The sequence below is a fragment of the Coregonus lavaretus genome (genome assembly GCF_964263955.1).
Source record: "Coregonus lavaretus genome assembly, contig: HAP1_SCAFFOLD_1209, whole genome shotgun sequence".
Taxonomy (NCBI): Eukaryota; Metazoa; Chordata; class Actinopteri; order Salmoniformes; family Salmonidae; genus Coregonus; species Coregonus lavaretus.
This window is the reverse complement of record NW_028161877.1, coordinates 74,034-101,000: the sequence shown is the minus strand read 5'-3', so window position 1 is coordinate 101,000 and position 26,967 is coordinate 74,034. Positions and strand designations below refer to the sequence as shown.

Below are 26,967 nucleotides of genomic sequence, written 5' to 3'. Positions count from 1 at the left end.
CTGTGGCAAGTGTTTGCAGAAGAAACAAATATGTCGTTGTTGAAGAGTCTGAGGAAGCACTGTACTGTAATTATAATGGGAATCACGCTTCCGAGTTGCCGGAGTGCGCTGTTAGGGTAAAATAGGTTGCAGTAGCCTGAGAGTGATGCTCCCACAGCCTGAAGTGAACGTCCTTCATCAGAGACCATATAACAGCGAACAAGGTAGACTTTGTTGTGTTCATTGGACAAGTGATAAATTGCACTGGATAAACTAATACAAAATCTAAGAAACTAGAAATCGTTGTGAAGGTTGCAAAATTATTTTTGGGGATCTTCAGGACTTTGTGGCCGAAACGCTACAGGGAATAGTGAAGAGGTCCCCCCCCCCCCCCTCCCAGGCTCCTGAGGATGTGTAGGGGGAATAGTGAAGAGGTCCCCCCCCCCCCCCCTCCCAGGCTCCTGAGGATGTGTAGGGGGAATAGTGAAGAGGTTCCCCCCCCCTCCCAGGCTCCTGAGCATGTGTAGGGGGAATAGTGAAGAGGTTCCCCCCCCCCCTCCCAGGCTCCTGAGCATGTGTAGGGGGAATAGTGAAGAGGTTCCCCCCCCCCCTCCCAGGCTCCTGAGGATGTGTAGGGGGAATAGTGAAGAGGTTCCCCCCCTCCCAGGCTCCTGAGGATGTGTAGGGGGAATAGTGAAGAGGTTCCCCCCCCCCCCCCTCCCAGGCTCCTGAGGATGTGTAGGGGGAATAGTGAAGAGGTTTCCCCCCCCTCCCAGGCTCCTGAGGATGTGTAGGGGGAATAGTGAAGGGGTCCCCCCCCCTCCCAGGCTCCTGAGGATGTGTAGGGGGAATAGTGAAGAGGCCCCCCCCTCCCTCCCAGGCTCCTGAGGATGTGTAGGGGGAATAGTGAAGAGGTTCCCCCCCTCCCAGGCTCCTGAGGATGTGTAGGGGGAATAGTGAAGAGGTTCCCCCCCCCCCTCCCAGGCTCCTGAGGATGTGTAGGGGGAATAGTGAAGAGGTCCCCCCCCCCCCCCCCCCTCCCAGGCTCCTGAGGATGTGTAGGGGGAATAGTGAAGAGGTCCCCCCCCCCCCTCCCAGGCTCCTGAGGATGTGTAGGGGGAATAGTGAAGAGGTTCCCCCCCTCCCAGGCTCCTGAGGATGTGTAGGGGGAATAGTGAAGAGGTCGTCCCCCCCCCTCCCAGGCTCCTGAGGATGTGTAGGGGGAATAGTGAAGAGGTTCCCCCCCCCTCCCAGGCTCCTGAGGATGTGTAGGGGGAATAGTGAAGAGGTTCCCCCCCCCTCCCAGGCTCCTGAGGATGTGTAGGGGGAATAGTGAAGAGGTTCCCCCCCCCTCCCAGGCTCCTGAGCATGTGTAGGGGGAATAGTGAAGAGGTTTCCCCCCCCCCCCCCCCCAGGGATCGGAGTCGTCATTTGAATCCGATTGAAGGATTTGTTTTTGTTCGCCCGTCGCCTATTATTTCTGCATTAAAGTTGATCAGTTTTAACCCCATCCAGTAGGTGGCGGCATGCACCTCTAAGGTTTGCTTGCGGACCACCATAATACCATAGAAGAAGAGACAAGTGGGTCCACCCTAATGTACCCCATGTCATGATGACACTCACCTGTCTACATCAATGAGAGAATATTTGAAATTGACAAGATGGCGGCGTACACATTGTTGGATTACTTCATGGAGCAAAAAAAAAAAAAACGATTTATTTTAATAACAAAGCATTTTCTAAATTCAAAGACGCACCACCTGCCACTGGACATGGACATTTAAAAGATACATGTTTGGCCGAATCGAGAACGAAAATAGTAACGCCAATACCAGGTTAGTTGAAAAATCTACGGCAACGTTTTATATAGGCAAAGCTGTAACGTCCAGTAATGGATAATGTACAACCTGTAGCCATGTTGACTGTATTATATACTACAGACGACCATTAGACAAGAGAGACAAACGTCCCTTTCATTTGAAGAGAGGGAAGAGAGAGGCTTTGCAGCATTTGGCACAGAGCAAATCCTTGGAAAATGATTCATGTCAACATTTACATCATTAGTGCAGAAAGGATCCTATCACCTCCACCTTCCCTGACACCCTAGACCCCACTTCAATTTGCTTACCGCCCCAATAGATCCACAGACGATGCAATCGCCATCACACTGCCCTATCCCATCTGGACAAGAGGAATACCTATGTCAGAATGCTGTTCATTGACTATAGCTTAGCATTCAACAGCATAGTACCCTCCAAGCTCATCATTAAGCTCGGGGCCCTGGGTCTAAACCCCGCCCTGTGCAACTGGGTCCTGGACTTCCTGACGGGCACCGCCCCCAGGTGGTGAAGGTAGGAAACAACATCTCCACTTCACTGATCCTCAACACTGGGGCCCCACAAGGGTGCGTGCTCAGCCCCCTCCTGTACTCCCTGTTCACCCAACACTGCGTGGCCAAGCACGCCTCCAACTAAATCATCAAGTTTGCAGACGACGCAACAGTAGTAGGCTTGATTACCAACAATGACGAAACAGCCTACAGAGAAGAGGTGAAGGCCCTGTGAGTGTGGTGCCAGGAAAATGACCTCTCCCTCAATGTCGACAAAACAAAGGAGCTGATCATGGACTTCAGGAAACAGCAGAGGGAGCACATCCCCTATCCACAGACAGGACTGCTGTGGAACAGGTGGAAAGCTTCAAGTTCCTCTGCGTACACATCACTGATGATCTGAAATGGTCCACACACGCAGACAGTGTGGTGAAGAAGGCACAACAGCGCCTCTTCAACCTCAGGAGGCTGAAGAAATTTGGCTTGGCACCTAAAACCCTCACAAACTTTTACAGATGCAGAATTGAGAGCTTCCTGTCGGGCTGTATCACCGCCTGGTACGGCAACTGCACAGCCCGCAACCACAGGGCTCTCCAGAGGGTGGTGCGGTCTGCCCAGTGCATCAACGGGGGCAAACTACCTGCCCTCCAGGACACCTACAACACCCGATGTCACAGGAAGGCCAAAAAGATCATCAAGGACAACAACCACCCGAGCCCCTGCCTGTTCACCCCGTTATCATCCAGAAGGTGAGGTCAGTAAAGCTGGGACCGAGAGACTGAAAAACAGCTTCTATCTCAAGGCCATCAGACTGTTAAATATCCATCACTAGGTGGCATCCACCCGGTTACGTAACCCTGCACCTTAGAGGCTGCTGCCCCATATACATAGACATGGAATCACTGGCCACTTTAATAATGGAACACTAGTCACTCTAATAATGTTAACATATTTTTACTTTACTCATCTCATATGTATATACTGTATTCTATTCTACTGTATTTTAGTCTATGCCACTCCGACATTGCTCATCCTAATATGTATAATATTTATATATTCCTTAATTGCATTCTTTTACTTTTTGGTTGTGTGTATTGTTGTGAATTGTTAGATATACTGCACTGTTGGAGCTAGAAACACAAGCATTTCGCTACACCCACAATAACATCTGATAAACATGTGTTATGTGGCAAATAAAATTTTGATTTGATTTGAAACAGGGATTTTGCACAATGTGAGTGCAGACAGCACAGATTGACTCTCATAAAACAATTATCAGTACATGGCATTGAACTGGAATGTCAGTTAGCAGGTTTATGGAACAAGTATTTAACTACCTAGCCTGAATCGTGGCATCGTGTAGGGTGGGCAAAGTGCAGTGTCAAATGTCACCTTAGCTAGCCCTGAGAGCTACAATCCAGGGCGAGTGGTGTGCCACTTGAGGTAAACTGTGTCGAGTCAGTGACACACTTTCAGTGATTGAGTTTTAGAAAGGCCTACTTACAAATTTTGGTTTCCGTTCTCCATCCTCGCATCCAGACGATCCCCCTAGTCCGGCGGTGAATCCTTTCTTTCGCTGTTTGTCTCGTCCACCGGACTGAAGATTATTCCACTGGTTCTCCATGATAACTAGGGTAGCAAGCTAGCTGGGCTACTCACTGTAACTACTGTACCCGACCTTGCAAAAACGGCGAAACATGCAATACGGTTGGTTAACAAAAGCGATTCTTGGGAAACGTTACTTAAACCTGCCAATGCAATGTGAAAGCGAGGACAAAACGGGGACAAGAGACCCTTCAAAGATGCCAACGAGGTGGCTAATGAGCTAGCTAACTATCACAGGCGGATTTCCTTAATCCAATTTGTGGCTTTTCATGGAAGTTTGCCTTCCAAGACGTATAGAAAAGATCAACTACAGTTATCAGCACATTTCTCTTGAATAAAATTGTCGAAATATTTGCAAAAACGATGTTGACAAAAGTTAGTTAAGCTTTTCAGACAACCTTAAAGCGAGTTGACATTCTGACAGCTCAAACTTCTAACTGTATTATTTTTTTCAGTCCAAAAAACCGCGCCACCGGAAGTTGTCAGTTTGACGTCATTTCATTCTAGCCAATTGTTTTCGCCGACAACAGAAACGCCTTTAATATTGAGGTAAACGATTGGCGGTTCGTCATGTCACTCATTCCATTCAAGAGACGAACTTCCTGACAGAAAAAACGACGCGGGAAAAAGCTCCGGTTGATTATTAATCTACAACAGCTCTTTTGACTCAACTTTGACAGTTTTTAAAATGACCTTGTATACTAAAACATTTTCCCCTGGTTGGTCCAACTCTTTCATGTGTCAAAGATACACAGACACTTGGCCAAATCTTACTGTGTGTAGTCTGTCCGAATCATCAACAAACCTCTCTTTGAATATTTTACAGTTATTTAGTGGTTTTTTGTAGCATTTTTCATGCTGCGGATGGTCAGACAGACATACGACTTTGGGATGAAAATGTTTTTGTTGTCACTCAGATTATTTGGAAACTGTCGTCTTTCTGCTTTGTATGCGTTAGCCCAATTCTACCTATGGTATTAAAAGCACATCTTTGACTTTTTCGCTCTCAGAATTCAACTTCAGTAGCCTACCTCTCTTCTCCTAGTCGGGCTCGCGAGTTCAAGTGCGCCTACGTGTGGTCTAATTGGAATAGAGTAGGCTGCCTGCACGGCGGAGAAACACGTGGCAGTTAACTTAAATATGAAATTAACTTAAATATGATTAGACTATCATTTACTCAAGTAAATTGGTCCTCTGTAGCTCAATTGGTAGAGCATTGTAACGCCAGGGTAGTGGGTTCGATCCCCGGGACCACCCCTACGTAAAAATGTATGCATACATGACTGTAAATCGCTTTGGATAAAAGCGTCTGCTAAATGGTTTATTATTATAAAGTGTCTGTAAATACATATTGATAATAGAAAGAAGTGGAGGGCGCTCAACCAACGTGAGTTGAGGTTCAATCAAAAAATGTAATCATCATTGAAAAGGAAAAGGCACCTTTTCCTTTTCAATAAGTATTTGATTACCCAGGCTATAAAAATAGCTCAAGAGAAAGTGCAAGTCTCTCCAACTCTGCTCTCTTCATACTACATCTAGCATATTGGCTGATATAGTCCAGTAATACAATTAGCCAAAAAATAATGGGCCACGTGAAAATCTCTGGTAATTTAACCTATTTCTTAAATTATTTTAGCGCATTTGATATTGCCTTTAGGGCGCTAAATTGCTGGGACCATGGCTGGCAGGTGAGCTGCGTCACATACGCCTAAAATAACATTGCGGGTGTTAGAAATTGCGCAATTCAAATCTGATATTGGAATAAGAGAAAACATAATCAAGAGATATTCAATCCAAGCTAAATGTATTATATGCAAAATGTATGTATGAAAAGTATGTTGGTTCGTATATACGGGTCCACTGAAATACCACGCAGGGCAGACAGGAGAACTAATCCATTGTTACAGGTTCTTCTTCAAATACTCTGACAGAGATAGTTCCCACTCTCTGCTGGCCAATCAGAGTAGAGACTGAGCGTGGTTTAGACTTACTCAGCCTATCCGTTGGCTCACAGTTTAGTTGTTTTCATCACAACCTGTGGAGTTAGCACCCAAAAGACACCATTCCACTGTACTGAACTGTGAGTACCTAGTTCAAGGACGGTTCACAGACAACGGTTCACAGACAACAAAGAGGCAGTGTTGGTATCTGTAAGAAATACAAGTCTTATCTGTCCTACCCCCTAACGTTCCTTACATGAATCACAGCCTGTTATGTGAAACAATTTATATCAGTATAGTACAAACCTATGCTTAACATTAATGCATTCCTTCTAAGCTATTCATCACATACAGATCCAATTATGAGAAAAAGAACCCCACACGGGACTGCGGTTGGGTTTGGGACCAGTTCTTGCGGTAGCGAGTGGGAGTCTGACGTAAAGCCAGGGGGGTGCGGTATGAAAAGCTGCTTACTCACTCTCAAACCTAGGCCCTAACTAACTGAATTCCTCGTGGATATGAAATGACTGGATATAGGATAAAACAGTTCCACCTAGGATATAAGAGCGTCTGCTAAATGACTCTAATGTTCATGTAAATCAGGGTGTAACAGAACAAGTGTGCTGTTGTAGCCAAATATGTTCACCTTCTCTGCCCCAGTGCAGCGGTGCGTGCGAGATCCACAGAGGCCCGTTCATCTAGCCTATAACCATCTGTCACTGGACCGGAGGCTAACCCCAAGTCAAACACTTCAGTACCAAACCATACAAGGATATCAATAATCAATTATTTTTGTATCAGTGATCTTTTGTCAAAGGACAGGGCATGAGTTTTTGGGTAGGCTATAGTTCAGAATTCATGAGTGAGTGATTCGTCCATTCCAGTGTTCCGGGAGGTGCCTGAACAAAAAGTGAGCGTGAAGGGGGGTGACCTGGGGGACTGTAGTGTATTAGGATTATGTCTTTGTTAATGTTTTTCATGTGGAACTGAACGGATGTTTATTTTAGTTCAAAAGTAGCCATTTGTAGGGTGACGCCCCAGGGGAGACAGGTGATTGGACAGCAGAGGGAGCAACCCATATTTTTGCATTCCTTATAAGTATGGGCTAGACAAAGAGGGGGTTAGAGCAGACATTACAATTCGAGGACACTGCTCTCCGGGTGTCATGACATCCGTCACTTATGCTGAAATCGTGTGATATGAATAAAACTTATGATCAAAGGTTCAGTATGAGCGGACTCCTTTGTTTGACAGCAATGAGCACCAGCAGCGACAAGATACACGACAGGACTCTTGAGGTAAAAAATCACATTTATAATAAAGCAGTGAATGCATATCATCGCATTTGCATAGTGGCACAGAGCAGTAGAGAAGAGGCACTTACAGAAGTTGCAAACATAGAGAACATTTTTTGTAGCCTAGTGTCCGAGAAGAAAGTGTCCTTTTATTTTACATTTTAGTCATTTAGCAGATGCTCTTATCCAGAGCGACTTACAGTTAGTGAGTGCATACATTTTCATACTGGCCCCCCGTGGGAAACGAACCCACAACCCTGGCGTTGCAAGCGCCTTGCTCTACCAACTGAGCTACACGGGGCATTTCATGCAATTCTATGTCATTTTACATGACTGGAGACTTTGTCAGAATCTTTTTTAATACTGCACAAATGATCGAAATGTCAGGCTACTTTGACACTGACAAACGGACAATCTGAGATCAATAAAAACAACCCTGTCTTGAATCCATCAATAGTGTCGTAGTAAATATATTTGTTATAGTCAATATGGAATATGATATGTTGAGTAAAATGTTGTGCTAAGATCTATTTAGGTCAGGAGCTGGTTATAAGTTCTGTTCCTATCCAATAACAATGGACAAAAGGGTCCTATCTTGTCAGCCTTGTCAGCAGGTGGCCAAGGACAACACCCACGCCATAGGCCTCTCAGTTCTTCCAACTCACGAGTTCTTGCTCTGAGGACACACACACACACACACACACACACACACACACACACACATCATCACTGATAACACACACACACACACACACACACACACACACACACACACACACACACACACACACACACACACACACACACACACACACACACATCATCACTGATAACACACACACACACACACACACACACACACACACACACATCATCACTGTTAAACACACACACACACACACACAAAATCCCCTCCTTTAGGCTGAACATTTGAAGACAGAGAACCCGACTCAGAGCCAATGCAACAGTGACACTAGCCTGGAGGGGACCTCGCCCAACTCATCAGGACCAATCAGAAGATCAGAACTACTAGATTCAACCTACTTCATTTATTGCATAAAATGTCTGCACACAATGTTTCGGGGCTCTCTTCAGATAACTCCCTAAGAGTTTGACGAACGAGTCCGTGCACGCGATTCCAGATATCTTTACCTCTGAATAAACTGCCTTCATTATACCATATCCACCCTGTCCAAAGTCTCTACTTAGTCTCAGTTCTCCAGTAAACTTGTGATTATCAACAATAGCTTAGGCCTGGGTGTGTGGATACATATTGTAGGCTACAATATGAGGAGGAAATTATAGTCCTTAAAATGCTTTCAAGTTTCACTAACTGACCCAATGATGCGCAGCTCACTCGTTGGTGATGGCGGATGCGTTGGTGCCAACAGCCTATCTCGCTCTAGTTTTACTTTGTAAAATAATATTTGGAAGTTGATGAAATATTTTGCTAGCCTATAGCAGACATATTAGAGTGTTCTCTTTTCAGCAGGAGTCCATTTGCTTTCCAGCCTGCGTTTTCCCGCGATTGCATTTGAAATATTGCACCAAAAAAAAGGCCTGTTTTGTCTGCATGCTGTTTGTTCGCTGACAGATTTGCCGCGCGTTCCCGACTGTAAATGGAGTGTGAGTTTGTGTGTTGACTGTAGGCTATGCCTTGTTATTGGGCTACATCCACAGCTTGGCTAATTTTTTTTTAAGAAGCTGTGGGTAAATTATAGGCCTTCTCATGGTGTATTAGGCTATTCTGAATGATTTCATTTCTTTCTGAACAGACCGCAGTAATTCTATAACTTTGGCAAATTGATTTCAATTCAATCAGTGGTGCTGCAACTCCTCCAGAACCCTTCGCGCGGCTATGATTCTACAAGTGAACACATTATGAAGTGCAACGCTGGAGAGCTGAGAGTTACAGGTTCATGTCTATCGGAGAAGAGAGAGGGAGAGATTCTCGATACAGGCTCGCTTCTCACACAGCCACCGCCAAGTGTTGGTCTCAAACAGGTTAGTTACAATGTTGCGCAAACCATAAGTTCGGTCCGGCCCAACCCGAATTGACTGTTAGAATATCAGGCCGGGCTGAAAATCAACGTTTTCACATTACGTTTTTTTTTTTTTTGGGGGGGGTGGGGGGTGCAGGAGAATTAAAGAACAGTCAACTCAAATTAACTTTGATATCTTTTATTCGAATTTTTACATTGCAAAAAGTGACAATTATTTTTCATGCCACTAGAGGTAACAGATCAGGCCAAATAGGTTCCGGAACGAAACAGTCCAAAATGGAGAGGTGCCGGATCCTGTTCTGGCACCTCTGCTGGGTTTTGCACGCTCAATAGTTTCCTGTGTGTATGAAGAATGGTCCACTACCCAAAGGACATCCAGCCAACTTGACAGAACTGTGGGAAGCATTGGAGTCAACATTGTCCAGCATCCCTGTGGAACGCTTTCGACACTTTGTAGAGTCCATGCCCTGACGAATTGAGGCTTTTGTGAGGGGAAAAGGGGGGGGGGGTGCAACTCAATATTATGAAGGTGTTGATCATGTTTTCTACACGAAGTGTAACAAATATTTACAGAATAAAAAAATGAATGGAAGACGCAGGATAAAAATAGATTGTCACACCCAAGTGTGAATGTCAGGAGACAATGGACTCACACTTGAACACGCACACATACAGATGTAAACAGTTACATTGTTTGTTTCTTGTCGATGTTTCACAGGGTGTCTGGTCTGTGGCAGTTGGGAATTCCCTTGGAATCTTCAAGAAGCAAGGAGTCTCTCGCTCTCTCACTTGAGTGGGATAAACTTTGAAATTGAAGCATCTGGGCAGGCCAATAGAACGCCAGGTCTGTCAGTCTTGAGGAATACACGTATTAGACAATGGTTAATCTAAGGCACACGTTCTAGCGGTAAAGATAGTGTCACGATCGTCTAATGAGGGAGACCAAAGCGCAGCGCGTTGAGCGAACATGACTTTATTTAATTAAAGCCTAACACGAAAACCACAAAACAAATGACGATACGTGAAGTCCACAGTTACAATGACTGTACAGGAACAAAAACCCACAACCACAAGGTGAACACAGACAGTTTAAATATGGCTCCCAATCAGAGATAACGAGCCGACAGCTGACACTCGTTACCTCCGATTGGGAGTCACTTGACCAAACAAGGAAAACACAACCAATGACAACCCAACCACACAAAACCCAACCAAACGAACACACCCTGGCTCAAAATACAAAGTCCCGGAGCCAGAGCGTGACAGTACCCCCCCCTAAAGGCGCGGACTGCGACCGCGCCTCAAAAACCCCAAACAGGGGAGGGCTGGGTGGGCATTACTCCTCGGAGGCGGCTCCGGCTCCGGGCTTGACCACCACCCTTCTTCAATCCCCCCGTAGCGCCCCCGGTCCGATCTGACCCAGCTGGTAGGATCTGGACTGACGACGCGCACCCCTGGCTTGGCGCGTGAGGCAGGAACGGACCGGACCTGGCTGACGATACGCACCCTAGGCTTGGTGCGTGGAGCAGGGATAGGCCGGGCTGGGCTGGCGACGCGCACCATTAACTTAGTGCGTGGAGCAGGGACAGGCCTCACCGGACTGTGGAGACGGATAGGAGACCTGGAATGAAGAGCGGCCACAACCCGTCCCGGCTGAATGCCTACCTTCACACACTCTGTGTGAGGCATCCGCACAGGACGTACAGGGCTGTGTACCCGTACCGACATGACAGCACGTGATACTGGAGCAGGATATCCGGGACCGCGGAGAGGCATAGGAGACCACGAGCGTTGAGCCGGCACACTCCGTCCTGGCTGCATACCCCCCTTCGCACGACACGTGCGGGGTGCTCGCACAGGACGTACAGGACTGTGCCGGACCACTCGTGGCACCGTACGCTGCTCCGCATACCGCGGAACCTGCCCCGTCCCATGCTGCCATGCCTGAGTACGGGAAGTTGGTTCCGCTCTCCATCCCGGCCTCGCCAACCTGCCTTCTGGCCCCCAAAACCCGGTGGCCTCCTCTCCAAAATGCCCTGTGGCAGCCTCCTGCTGCCCAGTCGCCCATGCCGTGTGCCCCCCCCTAAAAAATTCTTGGGGGTGCCTCTCGTCCTTCCGACGATGGCACTGCTGACGCCGCTGCTCCTCTCTCGCCAGGGCCTTAATCCTCCCCCAAGGTCCCTTGCCCCCGAGCATGTCCTCCCAGGACCACGATTTGCCCACCTGGGCCATCGCCAGCCTCTCCATCTCTTTTCCTGGCGCTTCCTTCCATGACCAGGCTGCCTGCTCCTGGACACGCTGCTTGGTCCTTTTACGGTGGGTTTTTCTGTCACGATCGTCTAATGAGGGAGACCAAAGCGCAGCGCGTTGAGCGAACATGACTTTCTTTAATTAAAGCCTAACACGAAAACCACAAAACAAATGACGATACGTGAAGTCCACAGTGACAATGACTGTACAGGAACAAAAACCCACAACCACAAGGTGAACACAGACAGTTTAAATATGGCTCCCAATCAGAGATAACGAGCCGACAGCTGACACTCGTTACCTCCGATTGGGAGTCACTTGACCAAACAAGGAAAACACAACCAATGACAACCCAACCACACAAAACACAACCAAACGAACACACCCTGGCTCAAAATACAAAGTCACGGAGCCAGAGCGTGACAGATAGCAGAAAAACAGAAACATGGAGACATTGGGAAAGCAGCGGAGGCCATGACCGAAGCTGTCTTTCATTTGGCCCCCCCAAAAAAACCAGACCTTTTTCTGATCACGAAAAGGGATAAGCTGTACCTCTCTATATAGTATGTCAAACAAAAATGAACGTGAACTCAAGAGGTGCAGCAGCCGAAGTAGGCTCACAACTTATTCGAATCGGCAGTGTTGGATGTCTGCTGGGTCGCCAGCAGTTTTGGTTCTGTCTGGACATCGCTGGGTGAACTTGTGCAGCACTTCTAAAAAGCTTGTGCAGATGAGAGGAATAGCAACAAAGATAAACAAATATACAAAGGGTTAATAGACCGTGTTAAGAGTCCAGCATTTCTTTGCGACCTTGGGCTTTATGCACTGCATGAACTAAGCCTTAAAATCGTTCTATAGCTCTCCTCAGAGCAGAGCAACTGCTAAATCACAAAGAGGGATACATTCCTTCAAGGATAGTCCAGGAGAGAAGTAAGCAGTGGCTTTAGAAGCGAAAAAGAGTGGCGAGTATCCGTCTATAGCAGGGGTGTCAAACGTCCGGCCCGCGGGCCGGTACAGGCCCGCAAACGGGTTTAATCAGGCCCGCGAGATGATAAAAAAAAAAAAAAAAAAAAAAAATGTTTTTTATTATTTTGTAAAGTATAAAAATGCGCTGCAATTTTTCAATAAAATAAACTGCTGTTCCAATTGCGTCCACTGGATGGCGCAATAGCAATTGTGTTAAGCAAGCAAACTGTTTATACCGGGGCAGAGCAATTAGGTCAAGCACGTGCAGCCAATGAGCTACTTTGTTTTGCCCGCGATATTTATTACGGCTTCTACTTTTAACATTATGTGCTTTGGCACCCTCATTGCCCCAATATGTCTCTGTCAAAAAAGAGAAAAGTGGACGCAGAGTGCAGAGTGTTCCAAGAAAAATGGTCATCCTATTTATTCACGGAATTGAATGGGAAAGCTGTATGTTTGGTGTGTTCAGAGCATGTTGCAGTGCTGAAAGAATATAACCTTCGTCGCCACTATGTGAGTCTTCATGCTGACAAATATGACAACTTTCAAGGACAGCGGAGATGAGAGAAGGTGAATGAACTGTTGGCGGGTCTGAAGAAACAGCAGTCTGTGTTTACTCACAGCCGAGACATCAGTGACGCTGCAGTGAAAGCTAGCTACCTCATTGCTAATGAAATCGCAGTGGCTTCAAAACCATTTAGTGAGGGTGAATTTGTAAAAACATGCATGATGAAGGCAGCGGAGATTGTGTGCCCTGAAAAGCGGCAGGCTTTTGCAAATATCAGCCTGACAAGAAACACAGTTGCAGACAGGATTTCCGATCTTTCAGTGGATTTGGACAGCCAGTTGAAGCAAAAAGTAAAGTCATTTATTGCGTTTTCGGTTGCAATTGATGAAAGCACGGACATTACAGATGTTGCACAACTGGCCATTTTCATCCGCGGAGTTGATGACACATTGACCGTCACCGAGGAGTTCGTGGAGTTGGTGCCGATGACAGATACAACGACAGCAGCTGATATTTTTACCGCACTCGTCGGCGCGCTGGACAGGGTCGGAGTGGACTGGTCCCGCGCTGTCAGCCTGGCTACAGATGGTGCGCCCTCAATGATAGGGAAAAAAGCAGGTGTTGTGACACAGTTCAGAGAGAAAGTGCAATCTGCAAATGGAGTACGTGATTTTTTGACTTTTCACTGTATTTTGCACCTGGAGGCTTTGTGTTGCAAGTCATTAAAGATGGATAACGTCATGAAGGTGGTCATCCAAACTGTTAATTTCATCCGATCCAGAAGCCTGAATCACCGTCAGTTTGACAGCCTTCTCAGAGAGAAAGACCACATCTATGGCCTGCCATACCACACTGAGGTAAGATGGTTAAGCCGAGGTGCTGTGCTGAGGCGTTTCTTTGATTTACGAGAAGAAATTGGAACAGTTCATGGAAGAAAAGGGCAAACCAGTGTTAGAATTTCATTCTGCAGAATGGATGCAGGACCTGGTGGATGTTACAGAGCACCTGAATAACTTGAACAAACAGCTGCAAGGGCGCAACAAAGTTGTCACGCAGTATTATGACAGCATACGTTCTTTCAAGTTGAAGCTGTCATTGTGGGAGACGCAACTTGCCGGTGGTGATGCAGCTCACTTCCCCTGTCTGAAAAATGTGTGTGCGACCCAACATGTGGCAGACATGAAGCGGTTCAAAGATAAAATAACGGGACTGTTACGGGAGTTTGAGCAACGCTTTCAGATTTATGTTTATATGTTTTTATGTTGATGTGCTATTGTTTTTAATTGTTTTTATTTTATTTGTATATTTAACCTATTCTTGACTCTGTGGTTCTTGCACTTGTTTGGGGAACAGGATTTCATTATTTGTATCTACATTTCTGCCTGAGAAATGACACCCTGATATAGTTCTGTGATCTGTGATATACTTCTGTGAATCACTGAGGCATTGTGTGTTTGTGTGTTCTTTGTCCTCAGAACTTTCAAATAACGTGAGGTGTTTTATGATTAATAGTGATGTTGTGCTTTTGGACACTGTCCTCAGGCTCCAGCTTTATATTTATATGTTTTTATGTTGATGTGCTATTCTTTTTAATTGATTTTATTTTATTTGTATATTTAACCTATTCTTGACTCTGTGGTTCTTGCACTTGTTTGGGGAACAGGATTTCATTATTTTTATCTACATTTCTGCCTGAGAAATGACACCCTGATATAGTTCTGTGATCTGTGAAACAGTTCTGTTAATCACTGAGGCATTGTGTGTTTGTGTGTTCTTTTTCTTTAGAATTTTCAAATAAACTTGACGTGTTTTATGATTAATAGTGATGTTGTGCTTGTACTATTTTGGACACACTGTCCTCAGGCTCCAGCTTTATGTTGTATGTTGATCGTATTAAAACAAAGAAAACAATCTGAAGTTGTTGTTTTTAAGTTATATATACCATGATTTTTCCGGTCCGGCCCACTTGGGAATAGATTTTCCTCCATGTGGCCCCTGAGCTAAAATGAGTTTGACACCCCTGGTCTATAGCCTTCAAACCAAACGCAAAGCTCAAGTCAATCAATGCAGGTCAGTTCCTACAAACCCTCATTGACAACTTGGGAAAAAAACGCTTGCCTTTTTGAGGATGAAATAATCAAAGACCTCAACATTCTGGATCAGACTAAATGGCCATTAAACCCCAACATCCGCCATGATGAAGCAGAAGTAAGACGACTGTGCAAGTGTTTTAACTTTTTTTTTTTTTTTTTTTTTTTTAGTCATTTAGCAGACGCTCTTATCCAGAGCGACTTACAGTTAATTTATTTTCATACTGGCCCCCCTTGGGAATCAAACCCACAACCCTGGCGTTGCAAACGCCATGCTCTACCAACTGAGCTACATCCCTGCCAGCCATTCCCTCCCCTACCCTGGACGACGCTGGGCCAATTGTGCGCCGCCCCATGGGTGGGATAGGGCCCTAATAGAAGATCCCAACAGTGAGCCCAAGGACCTAACACCGCTTATGAACTGTATGCAAACATTCCCTGTCAGCACAGCGGAGTGTGGGAGGAACTTTAGCCTTATGAACAATATCAGCACAGACAAAATGGCTACCCTACTGGCCACAAACATATCAAACTTAATGATGAGTAACATAAATGGCCCCCCTACTTCCCGGTTTGCAGTGGTGTAAAAGTACTTAGTAAAAATACTTTAAAGTACTACTTAACTAGTTTTTTTGGGTATCTGTACTTTACTTTACTATTTCTTTTTTTTGACAACTTTTACTTTTACTTCACTACATTTTAAAATAAAATAAAATAAAATAAATATTGTACTTTTTACTCCATACATTTTCCCTGACACCCAAAGACCATTTTCCTGGTTAGCAGGACAGGAAAATGGTCCAATTCACACACTAATCAAGAGAACATCCCTGGTCATCCCTGCTGCCTCTGATCTGGCGGAATCACTAAACACAAATGCTTGGTTTGTAAATGATGTCTGAGTGTTGGAGTGTTGCCCCTGGCTATCCGTAAATGGAAAAAAAACAAGAAAATGGTGCCGTCTGGTTTGTTTAATATATGGAATTTGAAATGATTTATACTTTTACTTTTACTTTCAATACTTAAGTATATTTGAGCAATTACATTTACTTTTGATACTGAAGTATATTTAAAAGCAAATACTTTTAGACTTTTACTCAAGTAGTATTTTACTGGGTGACTTTCACTTTTACTTGAGTAATTTTCTATTAAAGTATCTTTACTTTTACTCATGAATGACAATTGGGTACTTTTTCCACCACTGCCGGTTTGACCCCTGAAAGCGTACCAGGACTTGGTTAAAGAGCCCCCGTGCTGCCTCTGCTTTGGGTCTTAGACAGTACAGTCTGAAGACCCCTGTAGAAAGCAAGTCTGTCTGGAATATACTGTAATGTTGCAAAGTAAAAACGATTTTGTAGACCTGAGAAAGGTGTTATGTTTGAATAGCCTGGGGATTTCATGTTTAATATACAGTTGTAATGCAGCTTCATGTGCTGCTATGTGAACCACTGTTGCAATCTTCTGAATGCCAGAGATACATCACAAACACAGGTGTGAACATGTTGAAAGGTGTGAAACAGGACTCTGTTTATTACCAATATTTAGCACTTGGATTTTGATGTTTGTTGAAAATGTATTTTGATAGATACATTTACATTTACGTCATTTAGCAGACACTCTTATCCAGAGCGACTTACAGTTAGTGCATACATTATTCTTTTTTTTTTTTCCATACTGGCCCCCCATGGGAATCGAACCCACAACCCTGGCATTGCAAACGCCATGCTCTACCAACTGAGCTACATCCCTGCTGGCCATTCCCTCCCCTACCCTGGACGACGCTGGGCCAATTGTGCGCCGCCCCATTGGTCTCCCGGTTGCGGCCGTCTACAGCAGAGACTGGATTCGAACCAAGATCTCTAGTGGCACAGTTAGCACTGCGATGCAGTGCCTTAGACCACTGCGCCACTCGGGAGATAAACCATACACTGAGATTGTCACGCCTGCTCCCGCTCCCCCGCTCCGGCGCTCGACGTCTCTGGTCTACTAACCACCGTCCTGGCAACCATCATTACGCACACCTGCTCCTCATCGTCACCTTGATTACGCTCCCTTTATTTAGCCCTCAGTAGCCTCAGTCAGCCCTCAGTAGCCTCAGCCAGCCCTCAGTAGCCTCAGCCAGCCCTCAGTAGCCTCAGCCAGTCCTCAGTAGCCTCAGCCAGCCCTCAGTAGCCTCAGCCAGCCCTCAGTAGCCTCAGCCAGTCCTCAGTAGCCTCAGTCAGCCCTCAGTAGCCTCAGCCAGCCCTCAGTAGCCTCAGTCAGCCCTCAGTAGCCTCAGTCAGCCCTCAGTAGCCTCAGCCAGCCCTCAGTAGCCTCCGTCAGCCCTCAGTAGCCTCAGTCATCAGGCAGGTTTTGGTCACGTTCAGTACTCTTCTCCTGTTTTTGTTGATCTGCCTTACTTATCACTAAACTCACCTGCTGCAGCTGCTTCCTGACTCCAAGCATCTACGTTACAGAGATGTACTGTTCTGTTACAATGTTGACATGAAATTGACATGAAATTCTTAAGTGACCAAAACAATGCTATTTATTTTGTAAATATTGAATACTTTTAATACCATAACAGTCGAGGTGTTTAAATGTTGACGAGTATGAATATGATATAAAGTCAAATGTGTCAAACTACCTAATAATCTGTCTGAAACGCCGTTATATGGCTCTTGAGTACATCTTGGTATATTCATGCATTAAGCCTATTGTATGTTCTGCAATTCCATCCAAAAGTATTTTATCTTCTCCAGTTATCCAACTTGCTATCCAGGTGTATCTATTTGTAATTATTTATAGAAGGGGTACAGTGCAGCTTACTAGCCTATATTATGCAGTACTGTCACTGAACCCCTTATCTCACATTGTCAATTTCCAGCACAGTTCCAGGCTTCCAGCAACTGTTGGAGCGACTAACCAGGCCAGCCTAGTTCAGCTTGGCTCTGTTGGAGCGACTAACCAGGCCAGCCCAGTTCAGCTTGGCTCTGTAGTGTGAAGAGAGCTACGATCTTAGAAAACAAGGTGATATCTACGACCTAAAAACGGTTCTTCGGCTGTCCCCATAGGAGAACCCTTTGAAGAACCCTTTTGGGTTCCAGGTAGAACTCTTTCAGTTCCACGTAGAACCCTTTTGGGTTCCATGTAAAACCCTTTCCAAAAGAGTTCTACCTGTAACCAAAATGGGTTCTACCTGGAACCAAAAAGGGTTCTCCTATGGGGACAGCCGAAGAACCCTTTTGGAACACTTTTCTTTCCCTAAGCGTGTACTGTAGGAACACAGAACACAAGAACACAATAATGGTTTACACACTGCAGGACTAAAGCTGACACTGAGCCATGCCAAGCCAAGCCCAGATGAGTTGGCCTGAATATGCACCCACCATAATATTCTGAACCATGCTAGAAATGTTCAGTGTGAAGAAAATATCCAGGCCAGCCCAGTACAGCTTGTGTTGGCCTTGTCCTGACTGTGAAAGAGCAATAAGGGATGTATACATTTCAGGTCAGTCAGAGCACATGGCACTGTTTCAAACAGGAAGCCTTTCCTTTGTTGGGCTGAAATGTTTGGGTCTGGAGTCTGGACCCACTTCTCCAGGTACCACTATACCACTGCCTTTGTTAGTTAGAAAGTCACACACACACGTACGCACGCACACACACACACACACACACACACACACACACACACACACACACACACACACACACACACACACACACACACACACACACACACACACACAATGCTATAGGCCTAGGACTACCATTCTAATGGCCGTATGGTGCGTTGTCCGGACACCGAATGGCGTTAACTCTCTTGGTACTGTCACTGAATGTGAAGACAATCCCCTTCAAATTTGCTACAATGTTACATCCTCAATTCCAACACCTTTGCATATATTACAGAGAGTCCACAGCTGTATCCTAGCCGACATGTCACAACGGAAGGTTCATTTACATGATCTGTTGCGTAATGCCATGGTGTTTTACGTAGGCCTTACACTTCCAATGAAGTAGGCCCAGCCTCATATGGATTATTCTCTTGTAGAATGTACCAGCCCTAATGCACGGATTGAGTCCAGAAGGCTGTCGGGCTCACCGGCTGCCCCTGTGATGGACACCTGGCATAGCCACGGGGGCAGGGAGCGTGTCAAATAATGACACAATACGTTTTAGTTTTAATTGAAGTGTTTTATTGTTAATAAAAACATATGTGTCAGACAGTTATATGGCAAATTCTTATTTTTATATATCTTAGGCGGGCTGTTTTGAAAAGCACATTGTGAGTCTGCCCTTTTCTTTCTTGAAGGTGGAGAATTATAAAAAAAAATAATAATAATTTCTTGCAATTCTACAACTTTGAGGAGAAGATTTGGCTGTTTTAAAGGCCCACTGCAATCAAAAACATGATCTCCCTGTGTTTTATGTATATTTCTATACTATGAGGTTGGCATAATACTGGGAAATTGTGAAAATGATGATAATGGTGTTTTGAAAAGACCGCCTGAAATTTCAGACTGTTTTGGTGGGATGGAGTTTTGGCCTTCCACGGTGACATCACCAGGCGGTAAATTAGTTAATAGACCAATAAGAAAGAGAGTTCCAAACCTCTCTGCCAATAAAACAGCTTCTTTATAGTTTCCCCCTCCCCACTCAGACCACTCCCAGACAGTCCTAACAACATTCTTGCTTGAGAAATTGCTCTATGCTAAGAAACTATTTTTGTTTCTTTTTTGACCCAAAAAAAAAACAATCACAGTAAGATGCTTAATTGTTACCCAGAAATTATTTGATATTGAGATCAAAATGGCTACATTGGACCTTTAAAGCAAGAAAATGTCGCGATTTTATAACTCATTTTATGCAATTCTACTCATTTTGCCATGGACCAGAGAGAAATCTTTGTCGTTTTAAAGCTACTTTCCTGCAATTCTACTCATTTTGTCATGGAGTGGAGAGAAATGTTTGTCGTTTTAAAGCTAATTTCCTGCAATTCTACTCATTGTCATGGACCAGAGAGACATCTTTGTCGTTTTAAAGCTAATTTCCTGCAATTCTACTCATTTTGTCATGGAGTGGAGAGAAATGTTTGTCGTTTTAAAGCTAATTTCCTGCAATTCTACTCATTTTGTCATGACCTATGCCGTGTTAATGATATCTGAGTGAGAGTGACTAACAACATCAAATGGGGGGGCCCCTGGAGGTCAGGGCCCCTGGAGGTCAGAGCCCCTGGAGGTCAGAGCCCCTGGAGGTCAGGGCCCCTGGAGGTCAGAGCCCCTGGAGGTCAGAGCCCCTGGAGGTCAGGGCCCCTGGAGGTCAGGGCCCCTGGAGGTCAGAGCCCCTGGAGGTCAGAGCCCCTGGAGGTCAGGGCCCCTGGGCACGAGCCCTGCGAGCCCTGCGTGCCCGGTTGAGCCCTGCGTGCCCAGTGGATCAGAAGTTTACATACACTCGATTAGTATTTGGTAGCATTGCCTTTAAATTGTTTAACTTGGGTCAAACGTTTCAGGTAGCCTACCACAAGCTTCCCACAGTAAGTTGGGTGAATTTTGGCCCATTCCTCCTGACAGAGCTGGTGTAACTGAGTCAGGTTTGTAGGCCTCCTTGCTCGCACACACTTTTTCAGTTCTGCCCACAAATTTTCTATAGGATTGAGGTCAGGGCTTTGTGATGGTCACTCCAATACCTTGACTTTGTTGTCCTTAAGCCATTTTGCTACAACTTTGAAAGTATGCTTGGGGTCATTGTCCATTTGGAAGACCCATTTGCAACCAAGCTTTAACTTCCTGACTGATGTCTTGAGATGTAGCTTCAATATATCCACATTATTTTCCTTCCTCATGATGCCATCTATTTTGTGAAGTGCACCAGTCCCTCCTGCAGCAAAGCACCCCCACAGCATGATGCTGTCACCCCCGTGCTTCAAGGTTGGGATGGTGTTCTTTGGCTTGCAAGCCATACCCTTTTCCTCCAAACATAACGATGGTCATTATGGCCAAACAGTTCTATTTTTGTTTCATCAGACCAGAGGACATTTCTCCAAAAAGTACAATCTTGTCCCCATGTGTAATTGCAAACTGTTGTCTGGCTTTTTTATGGCGGTTTTGGAGCAGTGGCTTCTTCCTTGCTGAGCGGCCTTTCAGGTTATGTCGATATAGGACTCTTTTTACTGTGGATATAGATAGTTTTGTACCTGTTTCCTCCAGCATCTTCACAAGGTCCTTTGCTGTAGTTCTGGGATTGATTTGCACTTTTCGCACCAAAGTAAGTTCATCTCTAGGAGACAGAACGAATCTCCTTCCTGAGCGGTATGACGGCTGCGTGGTCCCATGGTGTTTATACTTGCGTACTATTGTTTGTACAGATGAACGTGGTACGTTCAGGCGTTTGGAAATTGCTCCCAAGGATGAATTTTTTTCTGAGGTCTTGGCTGATTTCTTTTCATTTTCCCATGATGTCAAGCAAAGAGGCACTGAGTTTGAAGGTAGGCCTCGAAATACATCCACAGGTACACCTCCAATTGACTCAAATTATGTCAATTAGCCTATCAGAAGCTTCTAAAACCATGACATAATTTTCTGGAATTTTCCAAGTTGTTTAAAGGCACAGTCAACTTAGTGTATGTAAACTTCTGACCCACTGGAATTGTGATACAGTGAATTATAAGTGAAATAATCTGTCTGTAAACAATTGTTGGAAAAATTATATGTCCTAACCGACTTGCCAAATGTTTGATTCCACCATAAATTCATACATTGTGCCCCTGGCCTGAGAGGTTGGAAGTTCAATATGTAGCTACATGTAGATGTAGTAGGCTAATGTTAACTAGCTGGCTAATCATTGGCCATGAAAGGAAGTTAGGTTAGCGAACAATCATTTTAGCCAGGTAGCCGAGGACAACAAAAACTAACAGCGTGTACTGTATGACAGAGTCATGGACCTTTTCGTCAACATGAAAGAGAGGAGGATGGCATTGGCGTTTCTCTACAAGTAGGGTGAGTCAACATGTTTTTTCTACATGCAGGAATTCACACACGCACGCACGCACACACAGAAATCAGAACACTGTATTTGCCACTGTATTAGACTAAGCATAGGTGATTTGATGATGTTGACATATTGAAGTTGAAATGGTGCTGGAATAGTGGAGGCCGCTCCTGTTTTCTTTGTGCGACTTGTGTTAACTCTCCATGATTCTAAATCAATAGCTGTTTAGTAAATGTCAGAAACATGAACTTGCTTGACCATGCTGTAGGTCATGTAACTGTTTGTTACATGCAATATGCTTTGTTGACTTCACCTGACAGTTGCTCTCCAGTTTTTTGTGATGAAACAGATGTGTGGTTGAATGTATCAAATGGCATATGAACTAAAGGTTATAGAGGCAAGGCAGATGAACTCACAGGTTGTAGAGGCATATGAACTCACAGGTTATAGAGGCAAGGCATATGAACTAACAGGTTATAGAGGCAAGGCAGATGAACTAACAGGTTATAGAGGCAAGGCATATGAACTAACAGGTTATAGAGGCAAGGCCTATGAACTCACAGGTTATAGAGAAAACAACGCAATTATCACAACACATAGGCTTTTTTTCTGGCTTAGCTTCTCCAGTGATTTTACCCATGCATGCTACTGGATTTTTAGTTACCCCTTCCTCTGAAGGGGGGGCAGGTAGCTTAGTGGTTAAGAGCATTGTGCCAGTAACCCAAAGGTTGCTGGTTCTAATCCCTGAGCCGACTAGGTGAAAAATCTGCCGATGTGCCCTTGAGCAAGGCACTTAACCCTAATTGCTCATGTAAGTCGCTCTGGATAAGAGCGTCTGCTAAAGGACTAAAATGTTTCAACACAGCACATAGTCTATAATATAACGTCCCTTTTGTTATACAGGCCTAGCTGTTCGCCTTTCTGAGCTAGGCTATGCAAGGTGTTCGCCTAAATCATGCAGAAGAACGTTGTAGCTAATGCTGGGGGGCAGACTGACAGGGACTCAACCCCAGGTCTCTTCGCAGTCAGTGACCCTAGACATTAAAACCAGTCGGTGACAGTGCCAAGAGAGTTTCTTCATTTGGTTGTGCTCATAACCGTTATAAGAGTGTATGCCTGGTCTGCAGTAGCAAAGGGGAGACTGTGTGTGTGTGTGTGTGTGTGTGTGTGTGTGTGTGTGTGTGTATGTGTGTGTGTGCGTGCGTGCGTGTGTGTGCGTGTGTGTGCGCAGTGGTGGAAAAAGTACCCAATTGTATCCAATTGTACCCAATTATAGATACCTTAATAGAAAGTTACTCAAGTAAAACTGAAAGTCACCCAGTAAAATACTACTTGAGTAAAAATCTGAAAGTATTTGGTTTTAAATATACTTATGTATCAAAAGTAAATGTAATTACTAAAATATACTTAAGTATCAAAAGTAGAAGTAAAAGTATAAATCATTTCAAATTCCTTATATTAAGCAAACCAGATGGCACCATTTTCTTGTTTTTAAAATGTACGGATAGCCAGGGGCAACACTCCAACACTCAGACATTATTTACACAAGATGCATTTGTGTTTAGTGAGTCCGCCAGGCCAGAGGCAGTAGGGATGACCACGTGTTCTCTTGATAAGTGTGTGAATTTCACAATTTTCCTGTCCTGCTAAGCATTCAAAATATAACGAGTACTTTGGGTTATCAGGGACAATGTATGGAGTAAAAAGTACAATATTTTCTTTAGGAATGTAGTGACGTAAAAAGTAGAAGTTGTCAAAAATATAAATAGTAGAGTAAAGTACAGATACCCCCAAAAAACGACTTAAGTAGTACTTTCAAGTATTTTTACTTAAGTACTTTACACCACGGTGCGTGCGCGAGAGGAATTTCTCCTCCAAAGGACCCCATTCATTTAGGCTCCCACTTTGGATGAGCAGGGTCTCTCCCTGAGCACTGTAACAGTAGCTTCCACTTGAACCAAGTATTCACCCAGTTTTCCTAACAGCACCAATATCTCAACTTACATTTTTGAAATGACACAAGGTAAACTAGAATATTTGAAAAACTATATATCAAAATCTAAATTTTACAAGGTAGAACATTTTGAAATCAAATCAAATGTTATTTGTCAAATACCCGTGTTTAGCAGATGTTATAGCGGGTGTAGCGAAATGCTTGTCTCAAATTGAAACACGGTTTCTATTTTTTTACATTTTACGAGTGGATCAGACAATTTTGAAATTGAAACATTGAAACTAATATTATTCAATTTGAAGGAGTGTATTTGATCATTGGATTGTGGTCCTCTGTAGCTCAATTGGTAGAGCAAGGCGCTTGTAACGACAGGGGTAGTGGGTTCAATCCCCGGGACCACCCATACGTAAAAACTGAATGCACACACGACTGTAAGTCGTTTTGGATAAAAGCGCCTGCTAAATGGCATATTATATTATTATTATTATACGACACCGTACATGTAGTGATTTTCTTTGCCTCTGGGGCTGCTGTTTCGGTTCCGTCCCTCTTTGCCGCCAAGGACCAGATTCATCTTTGACCTGTGACGTCTCGCCCAACGAGAGGTCATTTGTTTTAAGTCGGCAAACGCTAAAATATCCGGCTAAACTCATTGATTATCGGATGAGTTATTAAAGATAAAACAATGGATAATCCACATATTAAATAGTTCATCGACTATATTTTGCATTTGATACTCCATTTTTTTAAAGAAAAATGTCTGAACTCAATTTAGCCCTCTCCAAAGAAGGCTGGTGGGTAGCTTTGGGCTAACGTTGTAGCTAGCTAGCTAAATTACACGTTCACTTTGCTAGCTAGCATAGCTTTGGCTTTTCAATTTGTGGATTAACGGTAACCTAGCTAGCTAGCTAGTTAACGTTAACTAAATTAACGCTTAATGTTTGATTTAGGATCTCACATACTATGATGGCTGTAATAATGTAGCTAAAAGGTTTGTACGCCAGATATGTGTAACTAGCTATGTTATTACATATCTGGAGTACAAACTGGTAACAGTAGCTAGCTAATGTTAGTAGCTAATTATGATTATTTTGGCAGTTGATGTTGCGAAGTTTGTCATTTATCTAGCAAATTTGCTGTCAATTAGCTTAGCATGAATAGCTTTGATATGCTAACTACAGGACAATTTTTGCTCATTTGAAGCTAGCTAGCTAAGTAGCTACCTAGCTTGCTACCTAAGTAAACAACTCTGACCACCGGTGTAGCTAGCTAGCTCTACATGACTGTAGCTACCTAGCTGTTAATATCTCTTCAAAGTTGATCTGCTAGTCAGTTGTTAGCTAGTTAAGTACACTCAAGTCATATGATATCTTAGCGAGCTGGCTGGCTGGCTAGCTTCTGAATGTCGATGTGTTTGTTCACCGTAGCTAGCTAGTGTTTTTTTGTTTAACTACAGCACATTGGTTATGCCATGGAATGTGAGCCCTTTCTTTTGGTTTACCTCCTACACAGGTACCTTACAGATGAAGGAATAGAGGAGTTGAAAGCCACTTCTGAGAAACCCTCAGCTAATTACATTATTCGCATTGCACTTAATGTAAGTAGCAAGTATTTCTCACATCACTCTTTCTAGTATACAGAAAACCGTTTTCTCTTCACCAGTGTAGATGTACATTAACTGGCCCTGGGGGGTTTGAGGAGAGAAGAGGAATGTTTGTCAGTGCTTACAGTCAATCTCATTTTCAAAAATCAAATCGGCTTACAAAACAGGTTTGTGTAAGGCCGGGTTCTCTACAAGCTCACAAAACAGATCCCTCTACATTGCTTTTACTATTGCTTGTTGAATGTGTTGCCGGTATGTCAGTAAATCAAAGTCAGCCTAATATGGCTGCGTTCCCATTCTCCACCCTAGTGTGTACTCACGCACTCCCCGTCCCTCCAGCCAATGCTTACGACGATCTAGTCTGAAATACACACTTAATTGGTATATAGAGCCTGAGACATTTGTGCACAATCGAGTAAATGTTCCTTACAAGCCAGAATGTTGATTAAAATTACATGTAAGCTTACTCTACCAGTTGTTTGTGCGGTTTGTCCTTCTACTGCTCGAAATGTGAGACAAAATGTCCACAGGAAGTATTGTTTAACTGACTTTTTAGAGTGCTCAAACCCCAGGATCTCTCGTCAATAGCTATTGAACCAAGCATGCCATGACAATGAAAATTGTATATTCTGAATCTTTTTTGAAGATTGAAATCCAAATATCCAATGTAAAACTTACTTTACCTCAGTACTGAACCACATACCTACCGGCTCTCTACAATGTCAGGTAAACAATACCTTCCTGTGGATATTTTGTCTCAGATTTCGAGCAGCCGAATGAGAAACCGGGAGAGTAAGTTTAAATGTAATTGTATTAAACATTCTGGCTTGTAAGGAACATTTACATGATTTTTCACACACGTCTGGCTGTCTATTCCAATTAATTGTATATTACAGCCTGATTTAATCAGACTTAACACCAATCCAATACTTTTTGAAGTCCATGACTGGGAGTGTGCACATGCACACTTTGGGAGACGTGTGGAGAGTCAGAATGCCAGTGTCTTCAAAACAGGTTTCTCTACACTGCTTTGAATTATGCTTATAGAGGTTTACTGGTGTCTCATTCAGTCAGCCTAATATGTTGGTTGGGCAAGTATTATTCCCCTTTTGTTAATCCCCTGTCTCTGTGACTGCCTCTGCAGAGTGACTTGAGGACTATTGGCAGGAAGTTTCTCCCTGCGGACGTCAACAGTGGCCGGGTGGAGAAGGTGAGGCGTTGTGTGTGTGTGTACTGGCGCAGATATGTGTACAAGAAAGGGTCAGAAAAACTGTCACACCTTATCATAATGACTCAGCGGATGAGGTTAGTCAAGCTACACTCCTATGGTGAGTAACCATGCTGAAGACACGTCAACTTAGAAAGCTAATTCCTAGGCTTTAGCTCTATCGCAGCCTTGAAAACATGCACATGACCCGGGTTTGATACCATGGTGGTTACGCTGTCTTGTGCACGTTTGAGAAATACAGAAAT

General features: G+C 44.2%; 1 protein-coding gene across 2 annotated transcripts in view; it reads left to right on the top strand.

Moving 5' to 3' along the window:
- Positions 1 to 24,463: 24,463 nt before the first annotated feature.
- The window catches only part of tdrd3 (tudor domain containing 3), a 40,343-nt gene continuing 37,839 nt past the window's right edge, over positions 24,464 to 26,967 (top strand). For both annotated transcript variants that reach the window (XM_084194609.1, XM_084194608.1), the window contains exons 1-3: positions 24,464 to 24,685; positions 25,404 to 25,488; positions 26,639 to 26,704. In XM_084194609.1, coding sequence (XP_084050735.1) covers positions 24,648 to 24,685; positions 25,404 to 25,488; positions 26,639 to 26,704 — 189 coding nt within the window. In that variant the 5' untranslated portion in view covers positions 24,464 to 24,647. The remainder of the gene's footprint in view (positions 24,686 to 25,403; positions 25,489 to 26,638; positions 26,705 to 26,967) is intronic.